Source organism: Lepidochelys olivacea (assembly GCF_965140295.1).
Source record: "Lepidochelys olivacea isolate rLepOli2 genome assembly, chromosome: 14".
NCBI lineage: Eukaryota > Metazoa > Chordata > Testudines > Cheloniidae > Lepidochelys > Lepidochelys olivacea.
In genome coordinates this window covers 13,968,643-13,994,875 of record NC_140424.1, presented here as the reverse complement: position 1 = coordinate 13,994,875, position 26,233 = coordinate 13,968,643, and the positions used below count along the sequence as shown (strand labels likewise).

The window sequence follows — 26,233 nt, the reverse complement described above, 5'->3', positions numbered from 1 at the left end:
AAACTGGGTCATCCAGTCAGATCACTGGATAGTGACTCTTATAGGCAGATAAAACTGATGAGCATATCAGGAGAATAGCTTACTCATGCCAACACATGATATTTTACAGCAGCCTTACTTCTGTGAAGTTGTACTAATATTCAGACAAGTAGGATTACTGAGCCTTTCTCCTTCAGATTCCTCCATAAGGCTCGCTTACCCCAGTTGCATACAGAAGACTTGCAACTGATAAAAGGTCTTAACACTTTAACTATGCCAGGACAGTTAAAGCAGCAAACAGGGTGTCACAGGGGCTTCTCGTAGCTTCCAAGCACACAGTGCTACTCCAAGTCCCCTTTAAGAGAATTAATTTTCTTAAAACAGAAAACAGTCATTTGACTCACTTCATTGCAAGCTTCCTGGCCACCCCTCCCAGGGGTCTCTGCTATTCCTGCTCCTGGTAGCTTCCAAGTTGCAGTCAGCTCTGCTGTCCTGGAGCAGCAGCCCCAGGGCTGCTTCCCCGAGCACATGGCCGCATGCTCCACAGACCTTCCCACACAATGTGCTCTGCTCCACTGGGACTTCTCTTCCCCAGGCACTGCCTGTCTCAATCACCCTCCTTCCACCTTGCCTGTCCTGCCCTTTAAAGGCTCAGGTGCTGCTGGCCGCCTTTAATCGGCCGGATTGGGCTCCCCTGCTCTGACCCAAGGGTGCAGCTGGGCCCACCTCGACTCACACAGACCAGCTACGCTGTGACACAGCTAAAGCAGCAAAACGCCTCTCGTATAAATGTAGTTATACCAGCTAGGTGCTTATGCCAATAGAGTTTATTCTGGGCCAGGAAAGCTGTTCAAGTATGAGCACTTTTATATTCGTGTAACTGTGTCTACACAGGGGCTTTTACTGGCATAGCTACATTGGCAGGACTTTTAAATGGAGACCTGGCCTAAAGCAAGTGGCAATTGTGCACAAAGCTAGCCTACACCATAGCAAACTTTTTACCTTCTCCTTTTTCTTCTGCTTGTTTCATTCACTTACAGTCTTGGTTAAGGATGAGGTACAGTAAGTTCTTTGCAGTAGGGACTATCTTAACTACATGTTTGTACAGGGCTCAAAACAATGGGGCTCTGATCCCTGTTTGGGACTTCCAGGCAGCACTGCAATACAAAGCAGCTCTGTGTCAAGGGCATAGGGAGCCTCTGCTGCACTCCAGGAGAAAGCTAGTTGCTGATCAAAAAATAAGTAAGATGTGAAAAGTACTAAATTGCCAAGTAAGATAACAGCCAATTGTATATTCCAGCAGCTTCTCCCCCTCCCCCATTCCCTGGCCCATTTTCCTGGGCATTTATTCTGCCGTGAAATCACATGATCAGATCATAGAATGTGTTTCTGCTGACGTGGTTTGTTAGCAGGAAATTATTGGTGCAGCAAGAAGACACAGCGAGGACCCAAAGGACCCTTAGTCCTTTCCTGGGGGGGGGTTCCGGTGTGTCGGCATATTCTGAGTAATGAGGGAGAAAAGGAGTTGCTCGAGATGAATTTTCTCATGAAAAGCATGAGCCCCGTCGTACAGCCCTGGCTGCGGTGAGTAACCCCATTGCAATTAATAGGTCTGTCCCCTTGAGCAGGGGACTCTAAACCAGCCACGATGCCACACGTCCACCTGCAAACAGAGAAGCTGCCAAGCAGCCGGCCGACTCACAACAATATCTAAAGCCCCTCATTTCTGCCCAGAGGACTCAGGCATTAAACTTTCAAGGCCTTAGGAACGCTGTCCCCAGATAGCAATAAAGGCAGTGACGTGAAGTAGGGAGGCCTCCATCATTTTTAGTGACCAAACAAGATCAGAACAGCGAGCAGCAGCCTTCTTCCCCAATCTGCTGCTGTAGCTGAACCTGGAGAAACCACAGCAAGGGCTGAGAGGGAAATACACTCTCCCAAGCTAGTCCGTTCTTGGCCCATCTGCTGAGGCTTCCAAGCAAGGGTGAGCTTAATGCTTATTGTGACAGCACTTTTGATAGGGCCAAGCTCCTGGGAAAGCTGATGCTCAGGGGCATTTGTAAGGTCTTTTCCAAGGTTGCTCTCAGAGACAGGAATTTGAAGAAGTAAAAGTAGGGAGAAGTGTATTTAGGGATACAGATACTTTCACTGAAGGCAGGTCAGACAAGCCTGCTTTACTCCTTTCAATTTACTTTGAGGATTCTTTAAGAAAATGCACACAGTGAGTGCTCAAGAGCAGGGACTTGGGGGGAAATCCTGGCTTCATGGAGTCATAGAAATGCAGGGCTGGGAGACACCTGAAGAGGTTATGTAGTCTATCCTCCATGCCCTGAGGCAGGACCAAATCCTCCCTGACCAGATATTTTTGTCACTATCAGATTTCTTGGTCAAGGTATAGTCAAGGTCCAGACTCCAGAGAAAATAATAAAAAATAAAATAATGATAATAAGTAAATAAAAAGATTTGGGGGTCCATTCTAAAGTGTCTTGTGGTCCGGATTTGGCCCACGGTCCACCTATTACTACCTCAACCCAGACCACCCCTAACATGTTTGTCTAACCTGGTTTTGAAAACTTCCAGTGATGGGGATCTTACAGCTTCCCTTGGCACCTGTTCCATTATCATTATCACCCTTATCATTAGGAAGTTTTGCCCAATATCAAAACTAAATCTCCCTTGCTGCAGATCAAACCCGTTACATCTTGTCCTACCTTCGGTGGGCAGGGAGCAAAATTGATCCCTGTCCTTTTCACAACCTCCCCAACCTAGCTGAAGACCTTTCTCAGGTCCCTCCTCAGTCTTCTTCTCTCAAGACCAAACATGCAGCCAGTTCAGTCAATGGCAAAACTCGCTTTGAGTTCAGCGGAGCCCGGATTCCCCCATTTGTCTTTCTACTTGTCATTCTCTACGAGCCCGTCGCCTCCAACATTGAAGGAAGCTTTCAAAACTTAGCTCTGGCAGTGGTGGGGAGAGCAGCGTCGGTGCTTTTAGGGAACAGTTTGCACCCCGATTTTAGCTGCTAGCTGCGACACCATGGCTCGGGCTGGCGGAATCCCAGAGCTACTCGGAGGGGCTGGTTTGCGGATTCTGTTGAACCTGGGTGTCTGTCTCCTTTCCTAATTACACACATTAGTGTCTGGAAACAAACACGAGTTAACAGCTGCTCCTGCGGAGCGCTGCGTTTTGTTAATACATTGTCTGCTGCTAGGGAGGGGAGGAGGAGGGATCATTAGTTCCCAATTACTTGGCAAGCCCAAAGAATCTTGCAGAGCCGTTGTTTGCATACTATAAATAAACTACAGCTTGCAAGAGGCAGGGAAGAAGTCAAACAGCCGTGTTTAGTGGGAAGTTAAGACACAAACAGCGTCTATTCACCCCGGGGATGACTGCGTGGCTCCAGGAAACAGCAAACCCACCGTATTAGACTTGCAGCCAGGAATAAACCCCACAACTGCTGGCAGGCTCCCCCCGGCGTGTGCCCGGACTCTGGCGGCTAGCAGCCGATCGTATGGGTGCACTTCCATAGACTTCCCACCCGCCCCTTGCATCCGCTACCTTAGGGAGCTCAGCACCCTGCTCCCCTTTTGCGGGATCTCTGGTTTCCGAGTTTATTCTCCCCCCGGCCCCCCCCCCCGAATGGGTCCCCCACCTTGTGCAGAAGATCCTCATCGTAGCAAGGGCTGCCGGCTCCATCGGCGTCCATCCCCGAGGCTGCCCGGGCGCTGCCAGCCCCTTTCCGAGCTCCCCAGCCGGGCTCCACCCCCTGTAATTTCCCTGCGTAGGTGCCAAGCGCTGCTCCCGGCTGACCCCAACGCAGCAGGCGGGGCCGGGCGGCTTCCCCGAGGCAGCCCGGCGCTACCCGGCCCGCAGCATGGCCCGGGGGGCCGCGGCGCAAGCCAGACGCAGCTCCCGCGAGCGCTCCCGGGGAGGCGAGGCGAGCGAGTCCGGTTCAGCAGCCGGAGCAGCTCCCCGGGGCTGCCAAGTGCTGAGCGGGCAGGACCCTGGCGGCCTTGGCGGAGCCCTGGAGCCGCCCGGGCCGGGCCGGTTTTCAGCACCCGGGACAGCTCCCGCAGCCCACAGAGCTAGCACCCGGGTCAGCTCCAGGCGCAGGTCCCCTCTACGCACAGCTCCGAGCACCAGAGCCAGCTCCCAGCCCCAGCGGCCGGGCAATGCGCTGAAGCCCTGCCGCTGGACGGGGGAAGCAGCGGTTACCCAAACTTGAAAGCGCTCGTGTCTCACCTTCCGCCCCCTTCCCCCCCCCGGCTCCTCGCCCCGCTGTCTCTCCCAGCAGCTCCCCAGCCTCAGCTGCGTGTTTGGAAGCCAGTCAGGACTGCAGCAGCCAGGGGAAGGCTCAGGAAGCCGCACTGGAGCCCAGGGGCTCCCTCGTTCTTTTCGGCAAGGTCTGGTGCCCCTGCAACAGCAGCTGTTTCCATCCAAAAGCGTCACCGGCCCATGGGAGCTGGCAGCCCCGGACTTGGGCACAGTGCATCGGCCTCCCCGCAGAATTAGCGGAGCGGGGGGGGGGCACATGGGGCTGCGGAAAGGGGCCATTTCCGAATGACAGGGCGCCCGCGATTACTCAGCCGAGAGGGGGGCGCGGGGGGCGCTGCCGGGCGCCCGGTACACGCGGCGAGGCGGCGAAGAGGAGTTTGGACTCGAACGTAACATCTTACAGCTCAGTCAAGGGAAGGGCCGCGGGAAGAGTTGGAGGGACTTGGAGAGACTCAGCTGTGGCCGTAGCGCCCGGCGCCCAGAAGCTCTCGGATCCCAATTAAGCTGCGGGACGGCTCGATCCCCTCTGGCACAATTCCCGTCCTGCCAGCGGCCAGAGGAGCGCCGCAGGCGGCTCTCAGACCCGGCCCTTTTCACCAGAGCGCCCTGCGGAAGGGCTGAAAGCCTCCTTCCACCTGTGGTTTTCAAATCCCTTCTCCTCCGGCAGGAAGGAGAGCGCTGCCGGGAGCCGCAAGAGCTCTCAGCCGGGCGCGATTGGCTATGGAGAGGCTTTTTGACTAGGGGAACACGTCCTCTTATTGTCACGAAGGCTGGGCATTATGCCAGCCAGGCTGCAGGAAAGGGGTGCTGCCATCATCATTTCCACTGCTCAGAGCACTTAAAACAGGACTAAGACGGGGGCGTCACAGGGCGTCCGGGGGAGCGGCTAGCCCGGCCTGTGCACAGTCTCCTGGGAGTGCCCCTCTTACTGGCCAAGCCCTCCGCTTCGCCAGGTCTGCCGCTGGGCTTCTCCAGGCCCGCCTAGCTCAGCCCGCGCTGTGCACTGAGTCCCCAGGAGTTCAGGTTTCGGAGGAGCAGCCTGTTAGTCTGTATCCGCAAAAAGAAAAGGAGTCCTTGTGGCACCTCAGAGACTAACCAATTTATTGGAGCATGAGCTTTCCTGAGCTGCAGCTCACTTTGTCCCACGCATTCAGACTCCCTCCTTAAGGGTTTTACCCTTTCAGGGAGCAACACTAAGTGTCCGCATGTTGTACCAATAAAATAAAAACCAGCAGGATCTTATTAAAGGGAAAAAGGCAAAATACCACATTTATTGTGAATACAGAAAGAATCATAGTAAGCAGTTAGTTATAGTTATAACATTTCATTCAGTCTCAAATTTATTCTCACATTCATTCATACAAACATACACACACACAGGTTCTGCAAGGTTGTTATCATAGTTACCAGCCTTAGAGTTGCTCATGCCAAGCCACTGGCCAGGTGGCCTGGACATGAGGAGGGAGCAGGGCCTTGTCAGATGCTCATCTGATGCTCCTGGAAGTTGGTTTGCAGAATCAGACCCCCCAAGTTCTCACTTTTTAGAGTCTATTTTTATAGGAATTTCTTCCTATGCCAGTCTATGGGAATTGCTTCATCATGCTGTTGCTGAATCAATCAGCAGATAGCACATTCCTGACGGCTCCAAGATGTTATCTTGTTCTTTGGTTCTCCCATTCTTGAGGCTGTTGGGTGGATTCCAGTCTGCCCTCCGGGTGGGGTCCTCTGGTTATTTCCACTTGACGCCTTCTTCAGCCGATGGACACTGGATTCTTAGGCTGGCACCTCCCTGATCATTCAGTTATTATCCACACCAAGCATCCATCCACATACATCCTCTATCTCTATTTTAATGACAATTGTTAATACAACAAAAGGGTGGGGAGTCTCTGGGTGCTGTTTCTGTTGTTAGAGTATTGTTTTGAGTCTCTCTCTCTGTGAACTGCTTTGAGAACAGACTCTGTCTTAGAATGTACTAACACAGTTAGCAGCTTGCAAGTTTCACACAGAGAGGGAGAGAAACAGTACCAAAAACCAAGAGACCTCTTAATTAGTAATACCCTGGAATTTGAACTATGGGGAATCAAACTCATTTGTGATTTTAATACAGAACTTCTTTAATATGATCCAACACGCAAAGACACAGGGCAGCCTTTTCTAGGCAAGCCAGCAGTTTGTTAGTCGACTGCAGTGCAGCCCCTGAGAGCCCTTAAGTTGGCATGGAAAAGTCAAGTCTAGGACTGAGTCTAATATTGGCAGAACCAACTGCCCCCCATTTGCCCACGGTTTGCTGGAGTCCATCCCAGTCTCTCTCTGGTTCTGTGAGTCTGGAGCCCAGTCCTTAACCCAGCCATCTGACACCTCCTGCGTCTTTGTCCCCCCTGCAGCCCTGCTTTTGTGTTCCCCATCTTCCTGGCTGCCCCCTGTTGAGTCAATGCTTAATCATCAGGTCTTCCATTATCTCCCCAGGGTGCTCCATTCATGTGTGTCCATGCCATTCAGTTCCTGATGGGGCATTTGGGTCAAGCCACCCAGGCATGTGACACCCACCCATCTTTTACTACACTGTCCCAGGGGAGGAAATTAACTGCTTCACAGCCAATGGTTAACAATACAACGTATGGGTAAATTGAGTCATGCATATTGTTGATAAAAAGTAAAAGATTTTCCACAGCTGGGACAGCGCTTCACCTGTGTATACCAAAGCAGTGCCATGAACAGGCTCACATTAATGGACCTATGCACATCTGGCCCAGTGGTTTTTACAGAATGAGAACATATCCACTTCCACATTGAAAAAGTCTATTTGACTTCTCTGCTGGTCCCCTTTAGGAAAGGAGCTGTCCTATTTTAAAAGAGAACTTTTTATCCTTACCACATGCTTCAGAATTCATGGGCAGGATCTCAGCTTGTCCCTGAAGTTTAGCCAGTCTTTAGACTAATTCTTTGATCATTGGTGGTATCCTCTCAACATCTCTTGTGATTTTGTCTCTCTCCAGGATCTCCATGTATCTTGCTGATGCTGCGAGATGTCTTCATTCTTTATTTTTACTTTGGAAATTTGTCTGTTCCTTGACTTCCTTAGGGTTCCCTCCTTCCTGCACACCCCTTACACTTTTGAAGAGAATTTTCTGTTCCTTCATGTCATTTTAAATATGTTCTCTGAAGTTTTTCTTCCTTCACTTGCTTTATCTGCTATTTATCCACCCACCTATTTTCTCAGTAAAGAAAGAGGTTCAAAGATGGGCAAACAACATGAATGGAGGGCTTCAATAAAGAAGATGAGAACTGTTTAGAGAGAAGACAAGAAAGGAGATGATTTAGAGTCATACAAAAATAAATGACTTGTACTGAGAAGATATACCAGGAATCCTGTCACGGTTCCTCCCCCACTCTGAACTCTAGGGTACAGATGTGGGGACCTGCATGAAAAACCTCCTAAGCTTATCTTTACCAGCTTAGGTCAAAACTTCCCCAAGGTACAAAATATTACCCCCGTTATCCTTGGACTGGCCGCTACCACCACCAAACTAATACTGGTTACTGGGGAAGAGCTGTTTGGACGCGTCCTTCCCCCCAAAATACTTCCCAAAACCTTGCACCCCACTTCCTGGACAAGGTTTGGTAAAAAGCCTCACCAATTTGCCTAGGTGACTACAGACCCAGACCCTTGGATCTTAAGAACAATGAACAATCCTCCCAACACTTGCACCCCCCCCTTTCCTGGGAAATGTTGGATAAAAAGCCTCACCAATTTGCATAGGTGACCACAGACCCAAACCCTTGGATCTGAGAACAATGAAAAAGCATTCAGTGTTTTACAAGAAGACTTTTAATAAAAAATAGAAATAAATAGAAATAAAGAAATCCCCCCTGTAAAATCAGGATGGTAGATATCTTACAGGGTAATTAGATTAAAAAACATAGAGAACCCCTCTAGGCAAAACCTTAAGTTACAAAAACAGATACACAGACAGAAATAGTTATTCTATTCAGCACAATTCTTTTCTCAGCCATTTAAAGAAATCATAATCTAACACATACCTAGCTAGATTACTTACTAAAAGTTCTAAGACTCCATTCCTGGTCTATCCCCGGCCAAGACGACTACAGACAGACACAGACCCTTTGTTTCTCTCCCTCCTCCCAGCTTTTGAAAGTATCTTGTCTCCTCATTGGTCATTTTGGTCAGGTGCCAGTGAGGTTACCTTTAGCTTCTTAACCCTTTACAGGTGAGAGGAGCTTTCCCCTGGCCAGGAGGGATTTCAAAGGGGTTTACCCTCCCCTTTATATTTATGACAAATCCCTATGTGACTGCTCTCAAAATACAGGAACAATTTGATGAAAGTGAAAGGTAGCAATTTAAAAGCTGTTAAAGGGTTGGTTTTGTTCTGTTTTATTGTCATTTGTTTCCACAACATATAATTAACCTGCAGAACTCACTGCCACAAGGTAGCACTGAGGCTAAGAGCTCAGAATGACTGCATTTATAGGGATAATGTCTCTATGTCTAAACGTCAGATATTTAAAGGATAATGAGAATTTCCAAAGTTACGTTAAAGAAGCTAAAAAAAATATGAAGGGTGTAAACTCTCATGCTTCGAGGCACAAACTAGCCACTGTTTGATGGGGGCTCAGAAAAATTTTCTCCGACGAGCAAGTTATTCACTCTGACGTTTCTCGTGTTTTCCCCTGCAGCATACGATACTGGCCACGGTGCTACGTGGACCATGGGCAGTTCTGAGTGCAATACTCTATCAGGCTAGTATACATGTGCCGATTGCATAGGACTATTAGCAGGAGTAGGCAGGTGTATTGTAATAGCACACAAAGGCCCCCATTGTGCAGGATCACAGTGTGCCCAGTGTTGTACGGACACCGGCCTTTGTCCCATAACAAGTTCGCAGCAGTGCCTTGTTGACCAGGAGGCTGGATTACCTCTTCCCAGGACTCGGAGCACTGCGCCTCCACCACTTGCCGCTTGCTCAGAGTACAGCCTCACATCTGTCCATTGGGCTGGGGTAGTGCAATCACAGTGCACCCGCCCTTTATTCACTCCAGTTGCCTACAGAGAGTGGCACAGAGATCTGAAGTGGACCCTGTTAGCTTTTCGGATCCTATCTGCACAGGGCCTGGCTGCATTTGAGACCTCCTCCTTGAAGAGAAGGTGTGCTCCAATCCCACCTGCCTTTTCATGGATGCCACTGTCATGTCTCTGGTTGGAAGATGATTGTACCTTTGTTGGGGTGGACGGTAGCATGCGGGGATATCTTCCACCCTCAGCATGCCCAACATCCGTCTCTCCCCTCTCAATTAAGCCCACCAATTTAAAACATGCCAAGCTGGTAGGCTCCTTTTCATTAGGTTGTCCCAGTATTTATTACCTTTCCAGCCTCACCCTTTCCCCCATCCCTTCTTGCATGTAGACCCCCTTGGTCATATTATCACTTCGCATTTTAAGACTGTGATTTTCAATTATATTTGTATTAAGTTTTTGTTATTCTGTGCAATGCCTCAAGCATTTGAGAGAGGAAGGGAACACTTTATGAACAGAAACCCCGCTCCTTCTCAAGGGCAAGCTGCATCAGTGAGCTGTAGCTCATGAAAGCTTATGCTCAAATAAATTGGTTAGTCTCTAAGATGCCACAAATCCTCCTTTTCTTTTTGCAAATACAGACTAACACGGCTGCTACTCTGAAACCAGTTATATTCTGTTAGCTAACAGGGAATGTTTGAGATATATATTTTGACATGGATAAAGATTAACAATAATCCACTGTAAGGCTGGGCCCAGCAGCCTTATAAAAAGGCTAAATTGCACATAATGCCATATTGAGTTGGACACACAAAGCCAGATTCTTTGGCCTGGTTGAGTTGTGCTGAGCACAGTACTGAGAAGTGGATAGGAGGGGTCTGAAAGTGGCTTTAATCCACTTTAGCTAGCCCCACATCCTGAAGTTGCCCAAAGTTTGCTTTAACTCTCCTCTAACTAACTGCATGGATCACATTAGCAGCTGAGGATAGCCAGAGAGCAGAGGCACCCTGGCCCTATCCCTTCCCCCTGGGAATGGCGGTTTGACTGGGGGAAAGTGGTTGCACAGAGCCACTATACTAGCAGTAGGACACTTGGAGGTTTCCCTTATGGTAGCCAGTCAAGCCAATTCTCCATCTGCTTTGCTGTGTGAGAGTGGCACAAAGCAATGGAGTGCGAGCCAGATGTTTGGCTGATGTATCTTAGAAGACGAGTTGGACAGTTAATCTACTGGGTCATATTTCATTTAAAATCCACTATTTTTAAATACCAGGATTAGAGGCATATTTGAAGTGAAAAATAAAAACTGTATTTATTTGGAAAGAGGATTAATTTGTTTTAAGATTTTATTTTAATTAGGCAATATCTTGTTTAGATCCCTTTATTCCTTTCTGAAACTCTTTGGAGAGAGCTGATGCTTAAAGCTTAATTGCAACAAATATATCTGTAATGAGAAGTTTATTTAAAAATAAAATCACAGCTTAATTGGGCTTCAGTCCACAGATCTCTCTCCTTCCAGGTCAACAGAAGGACCCCAAGCAAGAAAAACAGAAACGGATTCCAAAACCATCTGCACCCATATAATCTGCTGTTTCACTGCCTGTTCCTGACAATGCTAATTACCTCTCTCTATTAATTCCTCTGACAGCATAAATGTTTCTGCCAGGTCAGATGATCAGCCTCAGCAGCAACAGGAAAAAAAAACAGGGAGAGCCCTTTATGTTTTCCACAACCAAGAAGTGACACTGAAGTCAGACATAAAAATATTATTCCTACAGCTCAGGGTATATTGAACTGACACACAACGTTGATCCAAAAATCTAAGACCTATTAAAGAGCACTGACAGAGTGCAACACCTTAAAAATGGTGTCAGGACACGATCATTTAAAAGTTACAGAACTGACGTCTCAGTTTGCCTCGTGCAGAGCTCTTTCAAAGAAAGTAAACCAGAGTCATATGGCTTCCAGCATGGGACCGATCCCGAGGCAAGACTGTAATTGACTTCAGTGGGAACAGGCTCATTCGCCATACGCACGGGTCTTTTTCCTTTCCCATTTAATGTTTTAAGGATCTGATCCAAAGCCCATTGAAGTCAACGTGAGTCTTTCCACTGACAAGGCTAGGTTTGGGTCAGTCTTGAGGCAAACACACTGGGATACTGAACTGGGATATTTACAGGTTTCAGAGTAGCAGCCGTGTTAGTCTGTATCTACAAAAAGAAAAGGAGGACTTGTGGCACCTTAGAGACTAACCAATTTATTTGAGCATAAGCTTTCATGAGCCACAGCTCACTTCATCGGATGCTCAAATAAATGTGTTAGTCTCTAAGGTGCCACAAGTCCTCCTTTTCTGTTTGGGATATTTACAGTTATTTCTAGAAGCCCGCAAGGTTAAACAAAACATGTGGGCCAAAATCTGCTATCTGTTCCATCAATGTGACTCTAGAGCACATCCGCAGCAGTCAATAGCAGTATTCTGGATTGACCCCAGTGTAAGAGAGCACAATTTTAACATTTTATATAAAATAGTATTTACCTGGGGCTAAATTTTGTCCTCCAATAAGTACCTACGTTTCCCAACGAAGTCAATGGGATTCATGTCAATGTGTCCAAACTCTGCCCTTACGCATGCTCAAACTCACCTACGGTTAAAGTCATCCCCATGTGGAGGGCTAACACAAGTACTAGGCAGCACTTAAACCTAGTTCTGGGAACTTAAGTGGTTCATAGGCCTTGTATTAGCACAAGCATGAACTTCACCCTCGAGAACTCCATCTACCCTCACTTTCTTGCAGTACTGAAGGGTAAGTGATCCTATCAAGCTCCTCTATGTTATTCCTTCTCAGGGGGTAACCGGTAATGTAAGATAGCTCACCTGGAGAGGATCTTTGCCTGGGTTTGTGCCTCTCTGTCTCAGTCACAGCAGAGAGGTTTTATTCAGTGTAAAGGTCTCCCTCTGCTGTGCAGGCCTGCAAAAAGGTGTGTTTTCCCTTTACAAAAAAATCTTGAGAAAGGTCGATGCTGTCCTGAAATATCCCTTCCCTTGATTTTCAGCTGCTTGCGGTTTCCAAGGGCAGTGACGGGCAAGTAATTCTCTGTCCCTTGGTTTCTGAAAGGAAGGTTTTTATTCTGAACATTTTCAGTTTTGTTGACAATATTTTTTCTCATGTGATTAGATGAAGCCAGAGTCATGTGGTCTTTTGTTTAAATAACTGGGCTGGGATGTATCACTAGCCTATTAAATTAATGGAGAGAGTGATGTTGGCCTAGCGAACAATGGAGTCTGCAGCTGGACCCACCTCATTTAAAGCACACCAAACGAGGATGTACATTCATGATCTGGCAAAGTTAGCCACACAAGTTAGCCAGAAGTCGAGGGAGATAATGTGCTTAGTCCTCAGGAGCAATCCATCCTAGGAAATGTTAGAGCTGGCAGCAAACAAGAGCAAGGACTGTGATGTGGGCCAGGATTAAGCGTGAAGGGTCTGAGACAGCAGGAGATTCATTAATGATCAGACTTATGCCAAACATTTCAGGTTGGGTTGTTTGTGAAGCAGACTAGATCTCTGTTTTTCTCTACAGCTGTTTCTTATGCAATTCAGACTGAAACGACACCACAAGGAACAAAGCAGCCAGATGTGTCTTCTTCAACAAAGGCTGAATCCAGTTTCTCCCCTACCACACACACCATTCCTACACACACCACTCCTACACGGTGGGTGCCATTACTCCTGTTCCTTGTCACTCTGGTCACTTCTCCCAATGCCCTAGCAAGATCCATCTCTAGAGGCACAAAGAATAGTGACATCATTGGTGATAAAGTCCCACAGAAAAAACAAATGTTGCTTTTATCAGTAAGAACCTGCAGTTCCAGTGAGGCTGGATTCATATGTAGGAAAATGGCAATTCTAGATGCAGAGTAGCACTGGACAGGGACTGTCCGGGTCCAGTCACATCAGACTGTATAACAGGATGAATGAATCCCCAAGTAGGTGCTGTGGTTCTCTATAAGGGCAGGGTGCTGAGGCTCTGTGTGTTGCATCTTCCACCGTGAAACTCGTGCACCTCTGCAGCCTGAGAGCAGCCCCGGAATGTTTTATTGGGAGGAGTCTGGTCAAATTGACAGAGCTTTAAAGTTTCTATTGAATTTCAGCTGCATAGATTCCAACCCATCATCATCTGTTTCCTGCTCCTGGTCTTATTGAAGGGTCTCCTCCTCCTGTGCATCGTCTGTGTGCTGATCTGGATGAGCGTACGCTACAGGAGGAGTCCCAGGGAGATGGTGCCAGACAGACAGACAAGGTGAGAGCATCTAACACTCCCACTACGGGGTGACACGACCATGGGAATGTTCTCAGTCTTCTCTTGAACACCAAGGGCTCAATTATAGCTTTCCTGTGAGCAGAGTAAGGGGCAGTGAGTTGTTGCATTGCCCTTGGAGCACCCTGGGAGGCAGATCATGACTGCCCAAGTTACAATGTCCCTTCCGTTCTCCCCCCCGCTTGCTTCAGAGATGGCGCAAACCTCCAGATCTATAACTGATGCGGAGTACTTCCAGTGGTGAATCGGCTCAGCTACACTGCCAGGTCCATTGTGGAGGTGGAGCCAATGATCCACCCATTCCCCAACCTTTAGCTTCGACCTGTCCGGTGCTCTGCTGCGTCTGCTTCCAATCCTGCATGGATCCCTAAATTGCACCCCTTTATGGCCCCCTGGTGTACTAGCAGGGCCATGATTTGACCTCAACCTTTACATAGGAGTGTGATGAGTCTGTGTGTGAATAGGGAGACATCCTCGCTGCTCTATAGCCCTGATCAGGAATTCATAGAACCAGACTCACCCCATGATGGCTATGAACAAAAAGCTCCCAGCATGAAGTGTTTCTCCTCCAGTCACTGGGGGTGTCCTTGTTTTCGTTGCAGCTCGTGAACTGCCTCTTTGCTAGCTCTTAGAAACGGATCGGAACCGGCAGACGGAGGATTCATTTTCCAGCTTTGCGCAGAATATCCCACACCATGGGCCTGATTTTCTTCTCCTGTCAAGTGAAACTATTGCCCTCACGTTCTCCAAGGATGAAGTCTGCCGGAGGTGTCTGTCTCGATGGTTTCCAGACCCAGGTACCTAGGTTCTTATCAGGTGGTTGGAGAGCCCAGGGGCAAATTCATGCCTGGTTTAAACAAGTGTAACTCCGCTGAAGTCCCAGAACCAAACACAAGGTCAGAGCCAGCAGTGACAGAGGCTGCCCCTGAGTCAGCTGGGCTCTACATAGTCACAGTGACCTGAGGTGAAAAGCAGGAGCTGCCACCAGGTGTTCTCCAGAAGGGATCCTGTACCTGGAATTCCCTTGATTCGGATCCTCCCCGATCTGTTGACACTGCAAAGGCCATCTCATTTTCCAGGCTTCTGGGGAGCTGGGCTGTACTAAGAACTGGGATTTGTGCATCGAGGCACGGGGTCACGCTAATGGAATAACATTTTTTCCTAAAGCGAAGCCATTTATGAAAGAAAACAGACGCAACTGCACAGGGAGACAGATTTCCACACAGCTTGAGTCCCAGCTTGCCTGCTTGCTTACCCAGCCCCACACCCTCTCTGGAACAACGTACAGTTCACACAGACACCTACTGGGTGAATGATGGAACTGCAAGCACGCATATAATTGTCAAATATTCTTTTTAACCCCTTCCTAGATTTGGGAAGCTGCTGTGTTTATTTTTGTTTGTACTCTTTTGTATTTTTAGTTTATGGCAAATGCACCTGGAGCCCTGGGTAGAATTTTTAATGTTTTAGATAAGTAAATAGGTACAATATTTTACATTAAATTACTGTAACATTACAGTGACCAAAATTGTCACACATTGAATTGTAGTCCATGTCCGTCTGTTCTGAGCAAGAGCATGAAACAATGAACAAAGCGTGAACGGACAGTAGCCTTGTAAATATGTAAAAGACAAAGCTAGTAGAAAAGAGATAGTAGGATAGTAGGCAACATGTGATTGCTTGCAGCATGTGTACAGTTCACGATCTAGACAGGGATTGGGTACAAAAATAAGTGGACCAATCATAGTGTATGGTTTGATCTATTAACCAGTAGTATGAAGTGTAAGTGTTTTCAGAAGCTGAGTCATGATTGTGTACATTGGATGTGTGGTATACCCTGTTCCCACCCTCTACACTTGAGCCTGATCACCTCAAGTATAGTTTGATTGTATGCCAATAAAGAAACCTCAGTGATGCATTCGGAGTCGAGCTGAGTTCTTGGGAATCAAGTGGATAAGATCTCAAAGGCTACCCCAGCAGCTTGTTGGTTACACATACTCTCTTTCTTGTTCATTTCCACCTTCTGGTTTATAGACTGTGTAAAAGGGGCAGTGGGAGAGAACACAGAACAGAAAATGAGACATCCAATGAGAAAAATATTTTTTTCAGGTTTCAGAAAAGCTGAAGGTTCTGCAAAGTCCCACAGGAAATGTGACTGTCCCAAAGGGAGGCAATTTTCTTTTGAGGCATTTTAGAAAAGATAGGAAACAGCTTAGTGAGAAAGGGGCATTTGTGGAGATGATGCAGCTGCCCTTCGCTGGGGTGATTTCTGCTCCTTCCAGCTGAGAAGTTCATGGTTTTGCCTTCAAATCTGTGACTTTATCTGACCCATTTCACTTATCAATTGGACTCAGAGTTACTTTCATCCTTTCTCTCTCACACACACCCCTCTAGAAAAGAGAGACAGTAACTGAGGGGTTGAGGGAGGAGCATGGTATATTCCAGTCTTCATACTTGGAGACTTTCCCTCTTCTCCTTCTCCCTTGCAGTTTCCATATTTTCCCCTTGTGCTCTCCAGCCTTTCCTTCCTAGCCTCATCTCCACCATGTGCACCACTGGGGGCCCTCATACCACCCATCCTCTAGCGCCTCTAGTAACCCCAGGGTGAGTAATGATGGCGGGGGGCGGGGAATCTGCTCCTTCTCCCTATTTGGCCACAGGAGCTCCACTCTTCTTTAAACTCTGTCCCCTCCACCACCTCCATGCTGATCCCCACTGCCTGCACAGCTGCCACCAGATCCACTTGGCTGCCCCAATGTTACCAACTCTCACGATTTTAGTGCAAGTCTCACAACATTTGCTGCTTTTTTTAAAGTTCCAGCTCCTGGATTTTTGGGATTATGGGAGAATCTCAGCTTTCCTTAGAAAAGGAAACAATACGTTTCCAGCCCACCCTACAGTCGAGAAAAATTTGAAAAGGTGACCCGAGTGCACCCTCAGGTTTCAAAAAATGGAAGATAAACAAAGCACCCCAAAAGACATCTTTAAATAAACCAAAGCTCTTGAGATTTTAAAGCCAATCTCATGGTTGCTGAGACCTACACATGATTTTTGAATGCTGGGGAGAGGGGACAATATCAGTGCTGCCACATAGAAATAATAAGTGATGGACACACAGAGAGCGGACGCCTCAGTGGGTATGTCTACACCAATGGTTCTCACCCTATTTACCATTGTGGGCCGCATATGTAGCTCTCTGTGGCTATGTGGGCCGCATCCACACAATATATATCCTACCTGTATGGCCCTGAGGATGTCACATGGGCCACAGCTGTGGGCTGACTGGCCCTCAAGCGGCCTGCGGGCCACAGGTTGAGAACCACTGGTCTCCACAGCATTAAAAACTGGTGGCTGGTCTGTGCCAGCTGACTTGGGCTCGCAGGGCTCAGGCTAGGGATCTGTTTAACGGCAGTGTCAGCCTTCAGGCTTGGGCTGGAGCCGGAGCCAGGGCTCTAGGACCCTGCAAGGTGGGAGGGTCCCGGAGGTCAGGCTGCAGCTTGAGCCCGCATGTCTGGACCACAATTAAACAGCCCCGTAGCCTGAGCTCCTTAGCCTTGGTTAGCTAGCACAGGCCAGCTGCAGCAGGGTCTCTCTCTCTGAGGGTCCCTGCAGTGGAACCAACCAGGTTCCACTGGGAGGGGGTAGGGGTGTCTAATTGGAGGTTGTGACCTAAACCCTAGGTTGTGTTGCAATTAGTAACATTTTTTTTCAGAGATCTACCATCATATGATCTGTGTATTTTGTGGCTAAAGTTTTCCCATCAGCCTCTGGTATAAGCCACATTTCATGCTGTGTCCCCGCTCCTCCTCAATGCAAATAGCAAACACCACCGTAGGGAATGGACGTGGAGCAACTTCCTTCCCTCGTGAAACACCAGCCTCTTCAAAGGGAAGTGGAGCAGCTGAGAGATCTAGAAACTTCAGATTATAGAACTGGTCAGTGAGCCTCCAGGTTTCATCGTCAACTGGCCTAAAAGAAGAAGGGTCCCAGAGGTCTCGGAGAAACCTGATTTTCCCAGGGAGTGAGTCCTGTGCAGAGGAAACCAGGACCATGAGGATTGTCCCCATTTTGGTTTGGATTCTTTTCCCAGGTGAGAGTGATGTCGGCGCTGTGGGGATTGCTAGAAATATACTGAAGTGATTGGGTTTGCACAGTTTACAAGCTCTCCCAGTTTCACCGTCAGAGCTGGAAAGCTCCAGATAGGTTCCTGCAATTGTTACAGCCTACTGGAGATGGAGCTTGCAAACCATGCAGGGAAGTAAAGATTTGAAATCTGTATCCTAAGAAAGCTTTCTGTGGAGAAGACACAAAAAGGTCTAGTCTTGTGTATCTGTTTGCTTGCTTTAAGACGCAGCCCAGACAGTCACGTGAATGTGTGAGAATCTCAGCACTCCTTGAAGAAAAAATGATAATGTTTCTAGCCCTTGTGGTTGCAGAGAAAAACTTGAAAATGTGCCACAAATGCCACCTAAAGACTCAAATCCAGAAAGCCAAGAAAAAAGAACCACTGATGTATTATGTTTAAAATCTGCTGATTCCTAAATCCTTGTTATGCTTGGAGGTGGGGGTGGGGACTGACCTGATTTTGGAACGCTTGGATTCGGTAACACTGAGCTATTAACCGATGGCTGCAGTTAAGTATCATAGCTCCAGATACTACTGTGAGCTAATGTGTGCACCACCCCTGCGTGGAATGACGGGCCCACTTCACCATAGCCCTGCACCTTGCATAGGCATTTACGTCAATGAAAGTGGGTGTAAAAGGCTACAACATCAGCATGATCGTAGTTTACGGTACTTTGCACTGGTGTAAATGCCCGCGCTGTGGAGCACGTGAGTTGCTCCTGCTCCCAAGTCAGCTTTTTAAAAGGTTAGAGACAGTCCCTGTGCAGAGACGCCTCTTCCCCTTGACTCAGTAACTGACCCTGGTGGTGGGACAAGCCACTGGTTTGTGTCTCTCCCCAGAGAATAGAGAAGGTAAAGCGAGATATGAGCAACCTGTATGGAAGGAGTGACCTCCAGACAGTCTCCAGCCAGCAATATTGAGAGAGAAAACAAGATCTAATTTACTTCATTTTACTGCAAAGACAAAGCAACGCTGAATGGCAACGCCTGCTCCTGCAGGGTTCCAGCATGTCCTTCCTTGAGTTAAAATAACTCCCAGCCAACTGGGGCTAGGAAAGACCCTGCCCCTGCCAATTCTCCCAGCTCTGCTCCTCCTGCTGCACACACACATTCCAAATGCTCAAGCATCCCCCACAATCCGCTGCCCCCCAGCACTGGCTGCAGTGCACTGCTGTTCACAGCTAGAAGGATTCTCAGTTTCTCTCTTTGGCTCTGTCTCTCGCAGGCTGCTGGGCAGTGACGGGCCCTGGCACAGCACATGGCCAGCTGGGCGGCTCGGTGTCTGTGCGTTGCCGGTACGGGGCAGGCTATGAGGCTTATCCGAAATTCTGGTGCAGACGCAAAGTTGTGCTGTGTTTCAATCACCTCATCTTTGAGACCAAGGGGTCGGAGGCTGAGGAGACGTGGGGCAGAGTCTCCATCCGTGACAATCACACCCAGCGCGTTATCACAGTTACCCTGGAGAACCTGACGCTGGCAGATGCGGGGACTTACCTCTGTGGGGTAGCCAGGATTGGCCTCCCTAATCCCAGGGACTCCGTCAAAGTCATCGTCTCCCCAGGTAAAGCTTTCCTCTGCTCCCCCATGGCAGTGACAAGAGAGGGGACGCTGGAGGAGGGATGGATGGGGCAGGGAGGGTTGTCTGTAGCTCTGAAGACATTCCTCTAACCCAGGGGAGTCAGACACTGCTCCTGCCTCCTTCAAAGGGCTCCAGCTAGTTGGGGACAGTGGGGAAGGAACTCCCGTCTGATTGCAAACAGGTACATTAGCCTCTTTGCTCCAGCCCTGCAGCACCCTTCATGCAGCGCTGCTCTTGATTGAGGCCCTAAAGCCACTCAGAACTGAGCTCCTCTTTCCTGCCCAGCCCCCACCCCCACCCCACCTTAGCCAGAGAGAGGGCAGGAGAAAAGGGGGATGGGGAGGCAATTCTCCAAAGGGAAGGGGGAGTCATTCCCCAAGGGGGTGGGTGTGTTGGGGGTGGGGACAATTCCCCAAATGGGGGAAGAGAGACATGGAGCATGTAAATGAGGTGGGAGGGATCACTAGATTATTAATTTTTTTTGTATTGGATCAAACTTCGGTTGGTGAGAGAGAAGCAGCCGAGCTACACAGAGCTCTTCCTCGGGTCTGGGAAAGGTACGCCGAGTGGCACAGCTAAATACAAGTTCTGACTGACAGTACCTGAGCTCTGTGTAGCTCAAAAGCTTGTCTCACCAACAGAAGTTGGTCCAATAACAGACGTTACCTCACCCCCCTTGTCTCTCTAATATCCTGGGACCGACACAGCTACACCTCCACTGCTGATCCTATTAAATGTAAGGGGTGAGTGGTGCTGGCCAAACTCACCGTGGCTCCTGCGGATCCTTGTCTCACTGAAAGAGCAGCTGTCCTGAAAAGTTAGACATACGTTCCCAGCTTCGCTGAGTTAGCCACACGTGTGCAGAGCTCAGCGTTCCATCGCTCCAAGAGTTGGTACAAAAGGCCTTAGATCTCAGGAGCCCTGACAAAATGCTACAGTTTGGATTCCGATGTGGGTCAGGACTAAGTGTGTCGTTTCCATGACAAACATACTCCATGATGATATACATGGAAGGCTCTGTTGGGGAAGTAGGGGCAAGGTGGAGACGTTTGTGTTTGCGCGTGTTTTTAATTGTGCTGAATTTCTGTTTTTAGCTGCAGCTCTTTCTCCTTCAATCCCAATGGAAAAGGCACCACAGACAACAGATCAGCCAGCTGCTCCTGCCTTCACACGGATTTCCACCGGAAACCATGTCTCTAGCTCATGGACGTCCTCAAGTAACAGCTCCTTGGACAGCAGTGACATCCAAGCACAATACGTTCCAGAGCTCACACTTCGCTGGGTCTGTAGGCTTCCCCCCGGTGCAGTCAATTGTGGTGTGTAGGGTCCTTCGGCTCTCTTCCTCCCCCCAAGATTTCTGCAGCATCTCAGTAGTTCCAGCCAGTGAATGCTAGTGAGGTTTTCCATTGGATCCTAGTAACTTTCCGGAGAATTCTGTTGGTGCTGGGATCCAACTTCCCTTACATGATCCTATGGAAACCCACTTTGTTCATTGTCCTCCCCAGCCCCCCAAATAATCAACTCATGAACCTATCAATGAGTTTTTAAGACTCTATAGCCAGCTAAGAGAACAGAGATCACAAAATGTGACCATTGCATCACGTCCCTGTGCGTGGAGGAACAAAGAATAATGACATGACTGGTGATAACATCCCACAGAAAAACTAACATTGCTTTTATCAGCAAGAACCTGGAGTTTCAGTAGGGCTGGAGTCACATGAAGGACAATGGCAATTCCAGATGCAGAGAAGCCCTAGACAGGGACTGTCCGAGTCCAGTCACATCAGATTATTGTTGATTGGATAAATGAATAAGTAGAGGTGGGTGCTGGGGTTTGGTATAAGGACCGGGTGCTGAGGCAATGGGTGATATCTCTTCTCCCCAATGAAGCTTTGTTTGCACCTTTGCCCAGAGAGCACCCAGGGAACGTATTAGAGGGAGGAGTTGAGTCAAATCTACAGAGCTTTACAGTTTCTATTGTATTTCTACTGCATAGATCCCAACCCAACATCCTCTATCCCTTGTTCCTGATCGTCCCCGTCTTCCTGTGCATAGTCTGTGCTGTGATCTGGGTGAGCATACAGTACCGGAGGAACTCCAGGGAGATGGTGCCAAACAGACATGGTGAGAGCCTCTGACATTCACACCATGACACTCCATTGGGTGGCTCCCAGTGCTGTCTTGTTCTGTTGCTCCCCAGGGACTGTCAGAGCTTTACCATGAGCACAGAGTAAGGGACAGTGAGTTATTGACTTGCCCCACACAGCTTGGGAGGGAGATTGCAACTGCTCAAGTTACATGGTCCCTTCTAGTCTCCCCATCCTTCTGGAGATGGGGCAAACTGTACTGGGTCTGTCCCTGGTCCAGCGTACTTTCCTTGGGGCACCACCACTGCTTTGCTGCCCAGTGCACTGTGGGAGAGGGAGCCAATGGTCCACCCATTCCCCAACCATGGCATCCGTCTGTGACTGGGGTAAGGTAACAACTCTGCTGAGACCGCTTCCTCTCCTGCCTGGCTACCCAGAACACACCCCCAAACCGTCTGGGCTGCACTAGCAGGGCCCGTTGACCTGAACCCTCCGTATATGACTGTGGTGAGTATGGTGGTGAATATGGAGACATCCTCACTGCTCTGTATCCCTGATCAGGAACATACACAGCAGAACAGCTGTGCACCCTGACAGGTATGAACAGAAAGCATCCAGTATCCAATTTCCTCATCCAGTAACTGGTGACATCTGTGTGTGTTTTGTTACAGCTGAGGAATTGCCCCTCTCCTAACTTAGGAATGGGTCAGAATCGGCAGAAGAAGGATGCATCCCTCAGCTCTGCCCACATCATAAGTCCACAGAGTGGGCCTGACTTTCCTCTCATGTAAACAAACTATTTTCGCCACATTCTTAGGGGACAATCTCCTGCAGGTGTCTGTCTCTGTGGTTCCCATGTCTAGGCTCAGTTCCACATCATAAACACTATGAATGGCTGGCAAGAAAAAAGGGGGAGGTGGGTATTCTTGCAGCCAACTTAGGTGGCCCAGCACTGATGGTGCTGCAGAATTTACCCCCAGAAAAAAGACGGAGTTTTCCAAACCTGGCACAAGCCCTTGACACGTGTTTTGGAGCTAGCCATCAATCTGAGCTGGCTCGGACACAGCTAAGAGCTAGGAGAGGGAAAGTAGTAACCCCACCTGAAGTGGTGGAAGACCTGCAGAGACTTGTGTTCCTGACATACTCAGCTAGCACCGTGGCCTTCCAGGATCAATTGGCAATGGACCATTTAGAGATGCTCAGCTGGACTTGGACCTGCAGATCAAGATGAATGAAAGGAGGCCAAAGACACTCCAACAGGCTCTGGGTTTAGTCACAGAGTGTGAAACTTTTCTTGGAGCTGTGCACCAGAAGAGGAAGCAGCTTAACATAAAGACTCAAATAGAAGCAAATACAGGGACTGGAAACATATGGCTACGGGCAAAAGAAAAATATAAAATGTAATCTAGAGCCTATGCTTATTCATAAGTTCCTTTCCCGTCTAAGAAAGTATTTCTCACCCGATGGTCAGTCCATACAGTGCTTGTGCAGTTAATAAAGCTGGAATCCACCTTTCACAAGACACTCCTGCTGGCCCAGTGTCGCCTCTGTAATAGCTACCATCTTGTGTCCTTCTTTTTCCTTTTATACAGTTCCAGAGAGTCTCTTTTCATAACCTGGGTGGTTTTTACAACTTCATTTTGCCCACAATGGTCCCCCGATTCAAGGTCATTTTCTTGAGTTCTTTTGCGCTTTGTAAAGGCCCAAGTCTGCACCTTGTCTAGAGCGTCAACACCTGGCTGGGCTGGGTCAAAAGACGTCACTTGTTCTCACTCGACTGAGTTAGCTGCAATAACCACGACGATTGGAGAGTTTCTAGATTTTGGCACAGACTAAATGTGGTCCTCTTGGGTGAAATCTTGAAGAGGGTGATCGCAGGGAAACCATGCCTGTTTAGACAAGTCCCTGAGAATAGACTTGTAACTATGTACCTCCATCAGTTGCCAACATGGGGCATCCAGGTCACATGTACTCAGTACTTTTAAGCCAGCCTCATGATTTTTTGGGGCCTGACTCATTAATTTTTGAACACTTGAGGTTGGCAATATGGGGTTTGCACCTGTGCAGCTGCTTCGCTGTTGTTACCCCAGTTGCCATAAACCTCAGCATAGACCCAACTTCTCAGAGAGACCTGTACACTCGCAGGACTGTCTTAGAGAAGTGAGGTAGCTGAGAAATCTGGAAACTCCAAATTGAAGAACTGGCCAGGGAGCCTCAGGGTTTCATTTTCAACAGTGGCAAAAGAAAGAAGATCCCTGCGCTATGTTGGATTAATCAGATTGTTGTGACAAGAGATTCACCTGCTGAGGGAACCAGGTGGACAATGAGGGTTCTCCCTGTTTTGTTTTGGATTCTTCTTAAAGGTGAGAATGACATGGGCTCTGTGCGGGAGGAGGAGACAGGCTTCCTGGACCCCCACAGGTCCCATTGTCCATCATTTACCCCCTCTTCTCCCCCAGTAGGCAGCCTTTGGGGAAGTTCTCTGCAGGCTAAACCAACAAGCTGGGGTTGGCTCCTGTTCTTTCCTTCCCTTTGCAAGGTGGGGAAGGTCTGGCTGGATCAAGGACCAAGGACCAGTCTCTCAGGCAGGCCCTAGAGAGTCATCTCTAAGAGCTGTGTCTCTCAGAGTCTATTGCCCCTTTGCAGGGTTTGCCTTCTACCCCTCTCCCCGGGGCGTATTGCTTTACTATCGGTCAGCCCAGCTTCGTGAGCAGTGTGCCTCACAGCTGTCTCCTCCTCAGCTGGACTCACTCTGTCTCCAGCAGTCCCTGGGCAGAGCTGCCTTCCTCCTATTCACCCCCGTTCCTGTGAGGAATTCCTGCCTTTTAAGGTCCTCCCCCTCCAGGCTGAACAAACCTTGCAGGTGCATCTCATTAGCATGGAGCAGGCCCAGAGGAGCTGGTTAACCTCCTCCATAACAGGATGAGTGTGTGTCCCTTCACAGACTCTTTGTGGATCACTGGAAATACACTGAAGTTATTGGGTTTACACAGTTCACAAGCTCTTTTGGCTTCACTATGGGAGCTTGAAAGCCCCAAATATGCCCTTGCAGTGATTATACCCTACAAAAGATGGGACTGACAAGCTGTGCAGAATCTGTTCCTACATCGAAATCAGTCTCCTGAGAAAGTTGTTGATGGAGAAGATAAGAGGGTTGCCAATTCTTATAATTTTATTGGGAGTCTTGTGATGTTTTGATAGTTTTCTTAAAGACCTGGGTCCTGGAGTCATGTGATTTGTGAGTTTTCAGTTTTCATCTTTTAAAAAGTGCATTTGTGGCCTTCATGGTTGTGGGGAAAAGGTGGTTTGCGCTGAAAGGTTTTTCCCCCATTCGTAGTCTCCTGCAGGAGTCTCTCTCTCTCTGCATCCTGTGCAGGGTTTGGGGTCTGAATCCTTTTCAAAATTCCCCAATGAACAGTTTGTGTCAGTGAGACAGGAGAATTTGAATGTGAAGAACATACGGGGGAGGAGGGAACTTGTCTTGAGATGTAGGGGTGACAGAGCAAAGAGCCAAGTTAACATATGGTGTAAGGAAGCACAATTCTACTGAAATCATGGGGTCAAACACAGCATCTGCATCAGAAAAGAGTCTGCAGAGAGGACACTCACCCTGTCCACATACTCTCAGTGATTGCAATATATAGAGGGAGCTGCCAGGACAGGGACCCATGAGGGAACCTGCTTCACGGAATTCACTCTCACTCTTAGTCTAAAATGGGGAACTGTCTTGCCAGTACAACTTCTGCCTCTGGTCCAGGTTTCTGGAGAGGAAGGGGAGCACTGAGAGTTGATATTTGCGTATCAAGGCTGGAGTGAGTTATCACCTCTCTTAAGGAGAAAATGTTTATTAAAGAAAACAAACAACTACAGGAACAAACAGATTTCCACACAGCTTGAGTTCCAGCTTTGTTTCTTTTGTTTACTTCCAATCATACCCTGTCATACATTCAGCATACAGCACTTGCTGCTGAATAGCATAACTACAACGACACCTAATTCAAGAGCAGGGGGCTGCCCTTCCTAATTTTGAGGAGGCTAGTACATTTATTTTTGTTTGTACTAGTTTGTATTTTTAATATATGGCAAAGGCACCTAGAACCCTGCATAGATGATTTTTATGTTCTCATATATTACATCACTGATGCATTCTAGTACAGGGGTTCTCAAACTTCATTGCACAGTGACAATGGGTTGACAATGGGACAATGCTCCTTGTCCCCTCCTTCTGACAACAAAAATTACTACACGACCCCATGAGCAGGGAACAAAGCCTGAGCCTGCCCAAGCCTCGCTGCTCCGGGTGGGGAGGCCAAAGCCCGAGTCCCACCCCCCCCAGGAGGGCAGGGGCAAAGCCGAAGCTCAAGGGCCCCAGCAAGTGTAAGCCAGCCTTGGAGACCCCATTAAAACAGGGTCGCGACCAGTGATGAGCTGCAAAAATCTTAACAACCGGTTCCGTATAAAAAATTCGGATTTAAGGGATGTGCCACACTATGTATTTTTTGTACCTTTCGCCATAAGAAGTGGCAATGCATTGAGTCATTGGGAGTCAGACTTAACAATAAAAAAAATAAAAAAACATTTGTACATGTTTATTACAATAGAAACAAAGTATTGCTTTATTAAACGCAGATCAACATAATGAACGAGGCAAGTGCGACCCCTGTTAATAAAATAATAAACTAGACCGGGGTGGGCAAACTTTTTGGCCCGAGGCCACATCGGGGTTGCAAAATTGTGTCAGGGGCCAGGTAGGGAAGGCTGTGCCCCCTCAAACAGCCTGTCCCCACCCCCTATCTGACCCCCATCCACTTCCTGCCCCCGACTGCCCCCCTCAGAACC

The 26,233-nt window shown here is 48.4% G+C and overlaps 2 protein-coding genes and 1 long non-coding RNA gene across 4 annotated transcripts in view; 2 read left to right on the top strand and 1 right to left on the bottom strand.

The window, feature by feature from the left end:
* Window positions 1-3,683, bottom strand: part of RAB37 (RAB37, member RAS oncogene family) — a 66,415-nt gene extending 62,732 nt beyond the window's left edge. The window contains exon 1 of the mRNA XM_084648147.1: window positions 3,629-3,683. Coding sequence (XP_084504273.1) covers window positions 3,629-3,682 — 54 coding nt within the window. The 5' untranslated portion in view covers window position 3,683. The remainder of the gene's footprint in view (window positions 1-3,628) is intronic.
* On the top strand, window positions 1,479-15,507 carry LOC311531072. 2 transcript variants are annotated; one of them, XR_014714134.1, is made up of 3 exons: window positions 1,479-1,563; window positions 13,437-13,585; window positions 14,206-15,507. It is a non-coding gene; the product is annotated as an uncharacterized lncRNA (long non-coding RNA). The 2 variants fall into 2 exon arrangements; XR_014714135.1 differs by lacking the exon at window positions 1,479-1,563 and adding an exon at window positions 12,899-12,998.
* Window positions 15,508-17,653: 2,146 nt separating this feature from the next.
* On the top strand, window positions 17,654-22,863 carry LOC311531105 (CMRF35-like molecule 2; the record flags this gene model as incomplete). The annotated part of the gene is made up of 5 exons (XM_084648209.1): window positions 17,654-17,693; window positions 18,954-19,289; window positions 20,402-20,561; window positions 21,304-21,431; window positions 22,066-22,863. The coding sequence occupies 5 exons, from the start codon at window positions 17,654-17,656 to the stop codon at window positions 22,086-22,088; spliced, it is 687 nt and encodes a 228-aa protein (XP_084504335.1). The 3' UTR covers window positions 22,089-22,863.
* Between the last annotated feature and the right edge of the window lie 3,370 nt (window positions 22,864-26,233).